Below are 15,355 nucleotides of genomic sequence, written 5' to 3'. Positions count from 1 at the left end.
GGTCACGTGCGCGGGCGGCGCGGTCACGTGGGCGCGCCCCCGGTGGCGGCGGCGGGAGGCCCCCTCGGGCCGGGATGTAGTCCCGGCCGGGGGCGGCGGAGGGATACCCGCGCGGCGGTCGGCCCCAGCCGCAGGGCGCGGCGCCTCCTAGCGGGGCCGGGGTAGATCCCGCCGCCGTCTCCTCAGCCGCCGGGGGGGGGCTCGGGGCCTCTCGCGAGAGCCCCCCCTCGCCTCAGTCTCACCTCTCCCGGTCCTCGCAGCCCCCCCCCCCGTTACCGGGAGCCTCCCGGCGGGGGCAGTGCCGGCGGGAACCCAGCTCCGCTCCGCTCCCCTCCCTCACCCCCCCCCCCGGGGCGCGGCCCCCTCCCTCCCCTCCCGCCGGACAATGAGTCCCGTATGCTAATGAGCGCCTGGCGTCACTTCCGCTCTTTCTCGGCCGCCATCTTGGCCAGGGCAGGTTCTGGGCAGGAGGGACCCGGCTGTATTGTCCGCAGGGCGCCCGGGGAGACGCAGCCCCCCCCGCACCCCCCCCGCGCCTCCCGCACCCCCCGCGCCCCGGGGACCGAGCCCTGTGAAGCCGCCGCCCCCCCCCCCCCCTCGGGGCTCGCTCCCCACAGCCGCCCCCCTCCCTCCTCCTCCTCCTCCTCCTCTTCCTCCTCCTCCTCCATCCCCCCCTCACGCAGCCCCCCCCCCGCCCCCTTTGTCTCCCCCGCGCCGCCGCCGGCTGCGCTGCGCCCGCCCCGCACACACACACACACACACACACAGACACCGCTCACACCCCCGAGGCTGAGGTGCCGGGGGAGCGCCCGCCCTCGCAGCCGAGGACAGAGAGCCCCGGGCAGGTAGGTGTGTGCGCGGCTCCGCGGCACGGCCCGGCTGCGGCCGGCCCCCGCCCGCCTCAGGACACGGCCTGGAGCCCCCCAACCCCCTCCCCAGGCGGGACCCGGCCCCGGGGTGGTCGGCTGGGGGGCTGCGGGGGGGGCGGGCGGGCCCCTTCCCTTCCCTTCCCTTCCCTTCCCTTCCCTTCCCTTCCCTTCCCTTCCCTTCCCTTCCCTTCCCTTCCCTTCCCTTCCCCTGGCCGCACACCCGTTGAAGAGCTGAGGCCGCCCCAGCGGGCGGCGGGGACCGCTATGCCGCCGCCTTCCCTCCCTCCTCCTCCTCCCCTTCCCTCCCTCTCCTTCCCTTCCCTTCCCTCCGGCCGCTGAGGGGTCCCATCCCGTCCCGCCCCGTCCCGTCCCGTCCCGTCCCCAGCATCCCGCCGCTGCCCCAGGGCCCCGCTGGCGGAGTTGGGGCCGGAGCCAGGCGGGCAGCGGCCCCCAGCCGGCCGGGAGGAGCCGGGGATGCAGCTCAGCGGCGGCGGCGCCGCCTGGCTCGGCCCTGCCCGGCCCCGGCCGCCGACCCCCGGCTGCCAGACAAAGGCGGGGGGGACCCAGGCAGGGCCCGAGCGCCCCGCTCCGCACCCCGGGGCCGCTCCCCCCTTCCCCGCGCTCGGCGATCGCAGCCCAGGGGCGGGGGAGGGAGGGAGGGGAAGGTTTCCCAAACAAGTACCGCGGTGTGGGTGATGCTGAGCCTCAGCCTGCCCCCTTTTCTGTTGTTTTTTTTTTTTTAATCATTCTTTTTCTTCCTATCCAGCTCCCCCCCCCCACTCCGTTCAATCCGGGACCGCGGGTTCCCGGTTTGATGACCGTGGCCGGGGAGAGGAGGGGGAAAAAAATATTAAATAAATAAATAAAAAATACCAGCCCCCACCCAAAATGCAGCGCAGCCCCGCCGGAGATGAGGGCGGGCGGCGGCAGGGGGCGCGTTCCCCGCGCCGGGCACGGCTGCGGCGGGGAAGGGCCGCGCAGCGCCGCCTGCGGCCCCCCCGCTCCCGGCCGAGCCAGCGGGGCAGGCCCCGGCCGCCTCCTGGCACCGGAGCCGAGGGGCCCCGGCCGGCCTCGAACCCCCCCGGAGCCCCTGAGAGCCCCTGCACACCCGGCCGGGGGGCTGGGGGTGGCTGGGGAGTCGCCCCGGGGGGCTGAGAGGCGCCTGGAGGGGCTGCGTGGCTCGGTGAGGCTGGGAGCTGGAGGGCGTTGGGTGTCGTGGTGGGACGCGGTTGTGGCTCCTGGTGCCATTTGCCTTGGGATCTCGCTTGGCTCTTCTCACGCCTTCCAAGCGCGCGGCTGCAGGGGGAGAAACTTTGGGTGTGGGGCGGCACGGAAGGGTTGGCTGCTTTGTTAGGGGCGGTGGGCGAGGCGGGATGAGGGGAGACCTCGACGGCCTGAGACTTTGTTAGACGTGTTGGAACCGTTCGGTAGGTGGGGAAGAGGTTTTGAATCCTGTTGGAAGAACTGCAGGTTTATCTTCTCCAGGTTGTTTTCACTAGCTATGTTTTTGTTCGTTTTTACTACTATTTGCCATTTGGACGTGAACCATGTGCCTGAGATAATGGAGACACCATTCCTACCTGCCAACGTAGCGTGGTCTCAGGTTGGCGTGGCTGCTGCGCAGCACGGTGTGCATCTCCTGCAGGCCACCAGCATTGTTCCCCGCTGCGGGATCTCTGCTACTTAGGAAAACTTTCCCTTGGGGTGGCTGATAACCAACAATTACAGGGCTTACAGCACCTTGCCATAGTTGCCATCCATCCAGGTGAGCAGGATGGATCATCCTGATTTAAAAAAAAAAAAAAAGCTTCTTACTTTTGCATTTATTAACAATTACGGTGTTTGGTTCTGCTTTAGACATAATTTTTACAGATGTTGGGTGGTAATTTGGTACGAGCAGATCAACATGTAACACAATATGTGTTGAAACCTTAAAACATTGAGAAGAGGTAACAGAAGAGAAATGGACAGTTGTTAACAAAAATTGCACTTGAGGCTGATGGGTCATAAGGTGACTGTTACCTTTGCCGAAGATGCTTACAGTAAATGCTTACGTAAACTTCAGCCACAAACCAAAAACTTATTCTCTTCCAAAAGTAATAAAAAGGTGAACTTTTTTTGCTTTTAAAATAGCAAACCATCCTTTACTAAAATTAATAGTATTTCTTATCAAGTCACTTTTTTTTTTTTTAAAGACTTTCTAGTATCTATTAGAAATGAAATGCTTCCAGTGTTCAAAGACAACTCTCTAAGATCATTGCTAATTGATACGTCTGGAATGCTCCCTTATTAGGGAAAAAACCCCTCAGGTTATTTTTAACTTGAAGTGAATGGTTCACGATACAGATTCTATAAACCTGTATCTCATTTAGGTTACTACTGCTTGTGCTTGAAAGAGTATTACGTGGATCTGCTAGAGCTGGAAAGTCGTTGTGGGCTTGTGAGATCACTTGTGTTAGGCTTTTAGGGGAGAGGTGGCTGGATATGCGAGGGATGTTGAAGGCGAAAGGTGGCTGTGTCTGCCTGTAGGTAAGAGGCGAGTGGTGAGTGTTGTCTGCTCTCAGAGTGCCCAGGAATGAAAGCTCTTCACAGCAGAGGAACTTCTTGGCAGTTTTGGAAAGCGCGTGCCCATCAGCGTTAAGCATTAGCTTCACAAACAAACCATCTAGGAAGACTGTGCTTGCTCTCCAGGATGAGATGAATAACTGATTTTTTTCTCTGTATATGTAGGATAGAAGTTACCAGTTGTCAGAAGATGCCCATTAGCATTTTCAGAATTGGTATGTGTCACTCGCAGCGGTGTATTACAACAGCGTTTTAATTGAGCGCGGAAATAATTCGACGGCAGTGTAAAGTATCATTTGTTAGGTACTTCCCAAACTGAGCTCTGCAGTTACCGCATTCACTAGTAAAATAGAAGGGGATGCCAGGGATATTTCTAGATGAATGCCAGTACAAATTTTCTGTGGAAGGTAAGTTGTGCTTCTGTCACACTGCAGAGTGAATAATAGATGATTATTCCCAACCCAGCTTTACTACTCCATAATAATAGTAAATACTGAAAGTAAATATTAAAATTTCAAGTAGCACTCTTGCAATGCGTAACTCAATCAGAAGCACACTGGTAATCAGAAGTCATATAGCCCAAATGTGTATTCTACACCTTTATATTAAGATCTGATTGATGCTTAAAAAAAGGGCAGAAATCGTTTTGTGGGAGAAAAGGCAGTGCTCATGGGTTAGTGTATTTAGTTTTGGGTAGCTGCAAATAAGACTCAGCAGCAAGATAAGAAATGTATTGATCTTTTTATTCCAGAATTGGGAGGTTATCTTTGCTCCAGCATTTGAAGTAAGTTTGAGAAACAAAATTTGTGCATTGGAGATGGACGAAATAGCATCAGATACGGTGAGACAGTCTAGAGTCACTAGGACATAGGTGTCAGAAGAGGTGCACTGAGTTTGACTTGATCAGTTAGTTCATGTGGTCCACTGGTGTGGTTTGGTCTGCTTTGGATGGGCAAAGATGCGCTTCATTTATTAGTTCATTTGTTAGTTCAGCTGAGTCTGTGTTTTAATAATGCTACATTTTCTGTTTTGTTTTTTTTTTTTCTTTTTGATACATTTAACATACTTATTTAAAAGAACAACAACTGACTATGTTGGCCTGCATCTAAATAAGCATTGTTATTTGTGATTGTTCAGATCTGCTCGATGCTTAAAATTATTTTGATGTTGGGTACAATTTTTATTAATACGATTTTAAAAGTGTAATAGTTAATGAGGTAGTAGTCCTGCTCCTGTAAATAAGTATGTTGGTGGAAGTTCACGTTTCCTAGTAATAGTATGAGCTATGGAGATGAGAATAAATGGTACTGGTGTAAGGATAGTGTAACACAAATACCTGTATAGGCATTGGAAGGTAAATAATTCCTAATTACATTAATTTAGTTAAAATATATGTATATATCCAATACCTTCTTTTTATGTGGAAGGTTTGTTTTGACTGACCTTACATATTTTGGGAAAATGCTCTTGCTTTCCTAGTCAGGTTGGCCAAATTGGCTTGTTCATTTTGAGCTTTCAGGAACTACTTAGAACTGGTGTAAGGACTAAACTCAGTTCTAGACTTGAAGAAAGATTTTCAGAGAGGGTGTAACTCTGGCTTACCTGTCTGAGGGCTAATATGCCTCAAGGAAAGACAGTTCTTCAGAACTTCACTGCAGCTGATGGTGAAAGGCAGACATGAGGCTCAAATTCAGCATCCCCTTCTTACTTCACATCAGTGCTTTTGAATGTGTACGGCAGTTGATGAGGCGATGGTTTTGAATAAGAGCGGAATAAATACTGTTCTTTCCTGCAGTGAGTCACTTTTCACTTACCACCCTTTATATATCCTTAGGTGGTTATTTTTTTAAAGGTGGCATGCATAAAAGATTGTTTGGGTCCCTGCTGCCTGTTGGGTCCCAATTACCTGTGTAATTGTCTCTGTGAACACGTCACACCTGCAAGTTCTTGCCTATCCAGATCATGTGACAGAATGGTTCCTTTAGAAGCTACTTAAGAAACAGCTTTTTGGAACGATTCACAAGAAATAGAAGTTTAACTATGAACACCTTGTCCACTGAGATACATTCCTCCAGTCATTTCCATGTAGGAAAGGGCACGGGCATGCTCTCAAGCCTGGCTTCTCTGGCTGCTCTTTCTTCCCTATCTCCATCTTCTTTGCTCCCTTTCAGACCTCAGCCTCCAGGCATTCTTTCCTTTACCCCTTTTACCTCTTCTGTATATTGATTTCTGATGTGACTCTGTATTTATTCCCGATGTGACTCTGGACCTGATCGTTCTTTGCTTGTGCTGCATCTGGGCCAAAGCGGTTCTTAGTGATGCAGATTCATAGCAACAGTAAGGGGGCAAAACATCTCTTGAAATCTAAGTAGACAAAATACTGGTCTTAAAATGCTTTTTATTTTTTCCTTCTAAGAAATCAAACTCAAGTTTGTGATCTCTTGTTTTGATTTGTTTCCCCATTCCTCCTGCTGCTGCTATGAAGCCTTTTGAGTATCGAAGGTTCCTGAGTCAGACTGAAGACAGCAGTAGCTGAGGTGGATTAATGCTGGAATGTAGTCAGGGATTGGACCGTTGGGAGCTGTGCTTAGACAGAAAGGGAAAGAGGTAAGAAATGTGGAGTGGTAAGACCGTTTTTTTTAAGCTCTTATTTACAGTCTTTACCCAATCATTTTTTTGGTAAATGCTTTACCCAGCATTTGTGCATAGCATGTGTGAAGTGGTAAGGCAAAGGAAAAACAATTAGCATCAGCCTACTTCACAGACTATTTTTACATTTTAAATACTTAGATGCTAGCCAGTTGGCGAGGTCCGTCAGTATCTGATACATCCTCTATCTGAGAAAACATGTATTGGCAGGATTTTAGATGAGCTTGTAAAAGTGTTTGTATGCTCTCTTTTGTTTTGTTGGTTTGTTTTGCCACTTATACCAGCATGCAAGCAATGCATTTTACTAGTTAGGATACACTAAGGGGTGCAGTTTCACTCGTGGTATAAATATATCTATGTCTACGCTGCCTCTACCAGGAGTGGTACAAGCCCCGCTTCCTGCCACCTCGCTCGTACCAGTCCTAGCACTTCTGCTTGGGAGTGTGGAGGAACTGCTCTGGCTGCAAAAGACTGCTTTACAGTTGAATCAGTTCTCCGCTCTGGCTGCTGCACAAGTCCTGTTGCTGACACAGTGGTGGTGTCAAGAAAACATGATAGTGAGAAGATAAGACTACTAGTGGTGGTGTAAGGAAAACAGGATAGAAGATAAGACTGCCATTTGCACTTGCAGTCTTAATTTCTGTTTGCAGTTTCACAATCGGTGTAATCTGATCATAAATTATATCTATATTGATTACATGCTTCATTCCTGCACAGTTTAGAGATTTCTATTCAAATGTGTTTTTTTTGAGTTTTGGATTGAAAGATTATGCTTGGTTTTATTTAATTTGTAACTGCAAATTCCCCAAATCATTTTCGTTCAGGGATTGTTCATGTTTAGTTACAATCCAGATGAGGATCACGTTTGGAAATTGTAAAGCATATTCATGCAGCCTTGGTTTTTCCTGATCACCGAAGTGTGGATATCATGGTGTAAGCAAATAATATCCTTTGTGCTTCAGTGACCTCTAGTCTTGCTTTCAAATTTCTGTAAGATGGGCAGGCTTTAGTACAGTTCAAATAGGAATATTTATGAAATAACCCTAAAGAAGCAAGACTGTTGTATTGAGCATGTACATTACACATTGATTTCACTGCACATATGTGGAATAAACATAAATGGTTATCTTTGGAGATCATGAGCAATCACAAAAGATACTCAAGATAGCAGTAGGGGGAAGCTTACTTCTTGGTGCTAGTGCCTCTGATTTAATATTTCCTATGCACTGAAGTATAATGGATACAATTTAAAACTGATTTTCAGAATGCAGTAGAAACTGACAGAATTGTTGGTGTTTTTATGTGTTCAAAAGATTTTTAGAAAATATTTAAATTTAGCTAACAACGTGCTTTTTAATTTTTAACGTCAGCCTATGTCATCAAAATAAGAAAACCCAACAAATTCCTGGCAGAGTGCAAGGTAGCAGATTACTGATGAAGAAATAAGGAGTTACTGTTCCTAGAGCAGTGGGAATTTGGCCATCTTGTATTTTACACTGGAGCACAGAAATCACACAGTGTACAAAATTTATACTACTAAGCAAAGGTTGATAAGGAAATAGTTAATTTCCTTTTAGCTATGCAGTTAGTGTACACACCCACCAGATGGAGCTTCTGGCACCAGTGGAAAATTCCAGAAATCAAGCAAGAATGAGAAGTGTGTGAATGACTTAGAAGATCCCTGTCTGCTGGGCTGCAGAAGATATTTTTTTAACCTTTAAAAAAAATGAATGGAAAGAAAGAAAGATCAGCCTTCCCGAGCCTTCTCACTAGAACTGTCTTCCATAGAAGTTCTTCCTCTGTGGTGGGAAGTTGGAGTTAGCATCAGAGTCACCAAGTTGAAGATAGACAATAAGCTCCAAAAAAAAAAAAAAAAGCGAGAAACAGTTTCATAAACCCTTGCTGAAGTTCACATAGAATCACAGAAACAGCACGTTAAGGTCATTAGCCAAAGAATTTCCTCCAAAGGAATGTGAGTGTGGCTGCTTTTTCTATTTTTTGTTGTTTGTTTGTTTTAGTACTACATTTGAGAAAACCTCCTGATGTCCAGAGAAGTGGTATGAACAGTTCTTTTTCTTTGACACACTGATTTAATCTCTGAAATGGTTTCAAAATCTTTTTAAAGTCTTTAATTGACAAAGGAACTTTTAAGAAATAGACTGTTTGGCTGTGAAGGACAGCCAGGGGGTTTAATGCACAGAGGTCTGCAGAAGTTTTACAATACACTGACCAGGTACCAAAATACATTTGCTAATTCCCTTCAGTTCCAATTACCGTAGTTTTAAAACACCATGCCAGATTTTTACAGAAGATTTGATTGGGTTTTCTGTTTACTTTACATCTTTCTAATGTGCCTAGCCCTGTTTTAGGTACAGACATGAGCTAAAGGGCTTGGGGGCTTGTGCTAGCTGAAGGGTCTAACATGGCACTGCGCACACAACTGTCTAGTTGGAGTTGAGGTGTTACAAGTTAGCTGGCAGCCATCCTGTTACATGGGCAGTAGCTGGTGTTGCAGATGGTGGAGCTGATAATGCTGTGGAGGTGCTCTGTGTTTAAAATGTTGCCAGAAGAGTAGAGCGCATGCTGTTACAAAACAGCCTCTGTCCTGGGATTATAGCAGACTTGAAAAATGAGCTCTTAGTTGTCTGGCATTTAAGATGTGCTGTTAAACTGTAAATCTCATTACCTTCACAGGAGATGTGGGTGCACATCCCCTCTGAAAAGTAGGCCAGAAATGCTTAAATAAGGAGAAGAGTGCAACTAGAAGAAAGTGGAAATGCTTATTGTAAGCCAGAGATAGCTGTGTCAGGAGTACACTCTATGCAGTCAGTGCACAGAGGAGAGTTATTTAGCTGTATCTTGTACCTTCTCATGGAAGTTTTTGTTAGTTTTTAGTTCTCCCAACTTCTCTCTTTTCATTGGTGTTTCTGCTCCTGGTATTTTTGGTTTGCTCACTCTTCCCCGTGATACCTTTCTGCTTCCTGACTATCACTTCTCCTTGCTCAGCTGTCCTGGGACTTTCAGATTCTGGAGCCCCAGCCTTCTTGCCAAAGATACAGGCTGTCGTTCTCCTAATGTGACTACAGAACATTATGCACCACACTACTGCATAGCATCATTGAAGCTGCATACACGAGGAGGCTGCATTTTCGTTGCTGCAGGAACCATAGGTTAATTTCCTTGCATATTTTTCTTGCATTTTTTTCAAAATCTTGCGCAGTGTTGCACTAACAGCCTTCCTTGTGAGTCTGTTTTATGGCTGGCTGTTTACGGCATGCTACTAACAGCAATTAAACAGACAAATCATTAAAAATCTTATTTTAAACGCAGTTGGAATAGGTTCTATGATTCTAGGGAGATAAAAAGAAAATACCAATAAACTAACAGTCTTGTTTCATTACACCCAGGAACACGCAGCTGTTGTCAGCTCTGATACAGGCCACTGTGTTGCACTGTAGCATGCAAACTAAGAACTTCTCCAAGTTAAAATACTATCAAAATAAGGGCTAAAATAAAAGTATTTGGGATTACACAAAGAAAGACAAAATGCCAGAAGCGTGGTGATTCTGGTCAGCAACACAACACAGGGAAATGATATTGAGTCTTTGGGCCCAGTATGGGATGAGTACTTCTGCGTGCTCAGTGCTTGTATCTTCAGACTGACACACTCATTGACACTGATCTGCTCTCAGTCCCGGTCAGTCCTCATCCAGAAGTGTTCTTTCTGCACTGAGGATGCAGTGGGAGAGAGGTAATTCGGACTTGACAGAAATACAGGGACGTAAATTCTCCTTTCTAGCTGGAAAGTAATCCAGTATGAAAGAAAAGAACCCACCACTCTCACCTATTTGAAGGTATGGCTGGTGGTCTTGTTAAAGCATATGCGGTGTACTGTTCTGCCTCACTGTGACATATCTTAAGAATTTTGTCTTTTTTAATTTTGTGAAAACATTTTAGTATCTTCTGTTGAAGCCATACTAGCTGAAGAAAAATGATCTTTAGTTTAAGCTGTGGATGTTCTGTCTGAATGATCAACAGAGAAAAAAATAACTGTTGTAAACAATGAAAACTGCTGTGGTAAACTAAGTGACTCCGCAAATGTTGCTTTTGTAAACATTGCATTTGCTTGTTGCAGTTCTAATGGTACTATTGCTGTGTCTGGTGTTCCCAATATTTTCAAAACTGAATTTCTGTCCATGGGTGATGTGTTGAAGAGATACCAAGTCTTCCTAGAGCAATGCAATCATTTACGTGCCATTACCTGGAACGGTGTACTTCACATCCTCCTACTAACAGCCATATAACTGGAAACTTTAATCTGAATACTTCCCAAACGAGCATGTTTCCCTAGGGTTGTGGCTGGCAGCCATGTCACCTGTTTGATCTCCCCCTGTCTTGTAATTTAAGGTGTGACTGTAGTTGTATAGGATTTTTTTTTTTTTTTTTTTTTTTTTTTTTTACCAGTATGAGGGAGTGTTGGTGCTTCTGTAAGTGTGCTTGGTCTACAGGGTGCAGCTGTGCTGCTGGTACGAATAGCTCATGTGCGGTATGAACGGAGGCCCTAGACACTTAAGTCAAAAGGTTACATGAAGTGTAATAGGAGTATTCATCATGGTATCCTGCTGGATTTCTGACTTGGGTAACTTAATTGAATTGTTAGCACCGGAATATCCTTCGGGTAACATCACCTAGAGAAATTTGTTTAAAGCTACAGATCTGCTAAAACTTCCTGCAGCACTCTTAACCTTGCTGGATTGCACCCCACAGTAGCTCCATGTCAGTAACGGTACTGTGTATGTGGTTTTAGAATCCTTCGCAATGAAATGTATGTTATAAATGTGAGATTGCCCTTACTACATTTCTCATCTCTTGTCTTTAACACTCTGTTTTGTACAGCAGGATATGATGCTTCTTCTATGTCCGGGCTTTGGCCTCACACAGTAGGTGTAATATAATCGCTGAGGTGGGCGTTCTGCAAGGAGAATTATTTTTGGAGGCTTTTGCATGAAACTTGTCCAATGAATCTGAGACGCCCAAGCACCATTAATTTTGGAGGTAAATGCCTCATAATATGTACTGAATAGATTGGGAGGAGTTAAGATTTTAATTTGGTGAAGTACGTGCAAAAAATAGTAGAAAGGATAGTTCTGACTGTTTGCTACTGACATTTGGACGTTTTGAACTTAAAGGAACACCAACTTGAACTCTAGAAAAACTGTGGGCTTGGAGGGCTTTGAGCTTAACCATTCTGGCAGCTTTGCTGGACACTGCTAGTTAGTTGGTGGTTTAAAAGTTTCTCCCTCTTTTGGTTTATTAAGACCAACAGAGGCAAAAGTAAAAGCTAATTTTGACTACAAGGGAACTGCCAGAAGAGTGGAAAAAACTGTTTTGTGATACAAAAGTTAAAAGACAAGAATATAATTTAAGTTGGATGTCCCTTTAAGTTATGTATTGGAATCTGACATTTCTTATTTGAATCACCATTTAAATGTTAAATTTTAGAACCTTAAGTATTTTATTATTGATATATTTTCTATCATTTGTCTATAAATTGGTCTGTCAAACTGGGCTGGAATATGTCCAACTGGAGGGGAGGGAGGAATGCTGTAGTTAAAAACAACAAATGAAAAAATGAAGCCCAAAAGGGGGGGGGGGGGGAACAAATAAATTAGAAAAAACAAACAAACAAAAAACAAATGAGAGAAAATACAACAATGATGTCCCAAAAGGTTTTTTTTAATGACAGATTTTAAATGTCAGTACTTGTCTGGGGGGCGGTGGGAGGAAATTATTTGCATGAAACTGACTTAATTCAAAATTTACTGATGTTATTATGATTGGAACAAAATCAGGTTACTGATAAAATCGTGAGGATAACATGAAAAAAAAAAAAGCTTGCCATAGCAAACAACAGTGATGTGGTACTGGCACACAGCTGACAGAAATTTAAACCTATTTCAAAGATTGACAGTGTCTGGGTTGCACTGATGGTGTTGATCCTGGATTCTCATTGCTTTCTGGTTTTAATGGTAACTGTCATTGAGAAATACTCAATATTTAAAAAGAGGCTATTTAGTAGAGGGGTATCCTGTAGTTTTTAATGAAGTAATGTTTAGCATAATCTGAATTTTATGCACTAACTTGTTACCAAACTGCATGCATTTTTCTGATTATGCTGTGTTTCACTCTGCTGCAGCCCTTCCCTTTTAGTATTGTAGATACTAAGAAATTGGGGTTTGAATTACTAGAATGAAAATCACGGGATCACGTTACATACCTAACAAAGTCAATGGACTAGAAGAGTGGGGTGGGGGGATATATTATACAGGGAAAAGGAGGAGGTTTTTAGAATAAGGGTTTGAAACGTTGCTTTTTCTGTAGGAAAAAGATGGAGTATTGCATGCTGGGAACAAGTGCTTTCCATAAGGTAGCTAAATTTTAAAAGTACATTTGTTTCATTTTGTTTTAGGCTTTGCTTAAGTATTCTAATTTAGTAACTTTGTCCTTTCTGCAGTTTTCATTTTGATTAGATACCTCTGCAAAACTATCTTCTAAACAAATTCAGAAACCAAACCAAACAAACCTGGGCCACAACTGCAGTTCGGCATACTTCAGAATGTTGCTCAATGTGTACGGAAGAGTCTTTAAAGAATATTAGTACCAGTATAAATTCTTTCTGTGGTCTGTTTTGTATTCTATGATATCAAAATTGCAGATCTTAACATCAGTAAATTTAAAGATGTGAATGCGTTGGATGACTAAAGAGAAACAACCAAAAGTAAAACAATTAGTTAAAAGGCAGTCTTAAGTGACCTCTTAAAACAAAACAAACTCACCAGGCATGCTTTTGGCAGAAACTGCAATTACATAGTTAAATTCTTTTTTCCTCTATTCTTGTGAATAGCAAGAGATAGCATACTTGGAGAAAGGTTGAGTAGATGAGTCAGGATTTACTGACTCATTACTAGTCACTATTAGTTACTTCATTAACTGCAGTTAAATGTTTTGGCCAGGTTTCCCGAGGAAACAAAGCTTATATAATTTTTCAGATTGTGGCTTGTCTCCTACTGGCCTGTCATTCCTCTCAGCCAGGAATAACGTTGGGAACTTCCAAACAAATCTGAGAGAGGTGGAGGTCTGAAAAGATAAGTGAGAACCTTTTAAGCTTTGTTAAAGTAGATCTCCAGTAAGAAAAGAAACTGAGGATTGAACGTTAACTAGTGTTTCCTTCACAACTCTCTCCTGTTGGCCTGTTCTTTCAATTGGATGCTGCAATGCCCAAGTGGCTGCTAAAACCTGTGGGAGGAGTTGGAAGGGGGAGGGGAAACAAATCCTCCCGCTTAGGCCCAGGATTTTAAGGGTTTGACTTTTCAATATTGGATGCACGCCGACTGCTAAGGTGCCAGTTAGGTGTTGTGCCTGGAGCTGAATGTAGCAACCTGCCAGGCGTTATCTAATATGGAGCTAGCAGAGGGTTATGATGGAGGGAGAAGAAGCAGTAAATAATCTTGGCTTATTATTTGAAGTATTCAGCTCCAAATGAGAGTTGTTGGTGCCTGACTGAGTGCATGTATAGTATATTATTCCATGGAATACAATATTATTACAGGTACAGCAGCAGCTCATGATGCCCCGTAAAGCTTTTCTTTCCCAGAAAGAAAAGCAGGCTCGTGCCAGGGAAAGAGATATGTTAAAAAAGAGGAGGAGGCGACAAGACTATCTCAAAAGAAGCGTGGAGCCGCAGAAAAATGCAGAAACAATAAAATGGCACAGGGATGAAGAGAAGAGGAGAGAAAATGAGCAAGTTAAGGACAAAGATATCAAGAAGCGGTGGAGACAGGATGAGAGAGAACGACGAAAGAATGTGGACGCTATGAATTGGCGCAGGGAAGATGAGAAGAGGGAAAATGAGCGAGGTAAGGACCAAGAAGTCCAAGAACAAGCAAAAAAAAAAGGAGGAGGAGAGGGGAAAAGAGCGACAAAAGGACGGACCTTTTGAAGCAGCAGAGGGATAATGAGGGGGAGAGGGAAGAGGAAAGAGTAAGAACAGTTCCATTTTATAAGTATGTGCAGAAATAACAGACTATTAGTATCATTTGGTTTCAAATTTATCTGCCTTAATGAATTACAGTTCTCACAGAGCCAATTATTTTATCAAATTGATCAGTATAGATGTATGCAAATTCAAAAGTTAGTGGGATAGAAAAGACTTTATGCATTGCTTTTGAAAATGTCTGTTTTGCACGCATGCTCACACCTAATACATTCTTCAACAGTGCAGTTGTTAATACTGTGTTTCAGATCACCAAAAAGTTCAGGTTTTCTCTATTCATAATATGAATAAGTAACAGTGTTAGGAAGGGAAGGGTCAACCAAACGTGCACGTAGGAGAAGGTAAAACTGATGTTTTATTTTATTTATTTTAATAATGTGCCCAAGAGATAGAAAGAAAAAAAAAAAAGGTGTGCAATGACAAATGAGGTAAATTATTAGAAAAGTTGTATGGAAGTGTAAATTTCACTTTTAAGAAGCAGTCAGTTCAAGATGTGTGTTTCTGTTACGAGTTCTAAGGTGCCTGTATCAAGACCTTGGCATCAAATCTGTAAAACTGACAAACAGTAGGTGTTTACAGTAGGTAGGTCCCTTTTTAAAAATTGCACCTGTATTAATTTTTATGTAGGACTTTATCTGGAGTTACAAAAGGTTTTTTGTAGTAGCCTCTGAACATTTATTTTTGGTTTATGAACTGGCAATGCATTTATGCTGCATGGTAATTTAGCTCTTTGGAGTGCTCAGACTCATCTGCTAGAAATGCAAACCAATTTAGAAATTAGAGCCCTTGGAGTAAAAAAATTTGGTACCTCTGCAAATATGATGGTAGCTTGCTGCCATTTTACAGCTGGAGATGTTGCAGCCCTTCTTCGAAGACGTCTTTGCCTGCAGCTGTTCACAGTAAACACTGGGGCTGTCACAGTCTTTGGTGCAATAGTGCCTCTTGTAAGCAGTAGTAAAGATTCAGCTACCTGAAAATCAGGCACTGATTCAGTTGGCTGCATCTTCTGGATTTAACATCTGATGAGCAACCTGGAAGCCACAATAATGAAGTGAACAGTTGTGTCATTAGTAAGACTACTAATTGCTCCATGACTGTGTACTTCTAATTTCATTATTCAACAAAGCCAAAATGGTCAACATACTGAATATGCATAAGTTTGGGTTTTGTTCTTTTCCAGTGCCGATCCTTTCAAGCCACAAAATAAGCCTTTGTAAGG

At 44.3% G+C, this 15,355-nt stretch overlaps 1 protein-coding gene across 3 annotated transcripts in view; it reads left to right on the top strand.

Moving 5' to 3' along the window:
- Window positions 1–696: 696 nt before the first annotated feature.
- The window catches only part of ADNP (activity dependent neuroprotector homeobox), a 31,296-nt gene continuing 16,637 nt past the window's right edge, over window positions 697–15,355 (top strand). The window contains exons 1-6 of one of the 3 annotated variants that reach the window (XM_084296623.1): window positions 697–845; window positions 5,920–6,041; window positions 9,090–9,253; window positions 10,980–11,138; window positions 12,465–12,510; window positions 13,693–13,999. In XM_084296623.1, the coding sequence (XP_084152749.1) occupies window positions 12,472–12,510; window positions 13,693–13,999 (346 nt within the window). In that variant the 5' untranslated portion in view covers window positions 697–845; window positions 5,920–6,041; window positions 9,090–9,253; window positions 10,980–11,138; window positions 12,465–12,471. Of the gene's footprint in view, window positions 846–5,919; window positions 6,042–9,089; window positions 9,254–10,979; window positions 11,139–12,464; window positions 12,511–13,164; window positions 13,219–13,692; window positions 14,000–15,355 lie in introns of those variants that run through there. The other 2 variants (XM_084296624.1, XM_084296622.1) reach the window with 2 other exon arrangements.

The sequence above is a fragment of the Netta rufina genome (genome assembly GCF_964035555.1).
Source record: "Netta rufina genome assembly, chromosome: 16".
NCBI lineage: Eukaryota > Metazoa > Chordata > Aves > Anseriformes > Anatidae > Netta > Netta rufina.
Note: the sequence above shows the minus strand (reverse complement) of the source record. Positions and strands in the feature narration are given on the sequence as shown.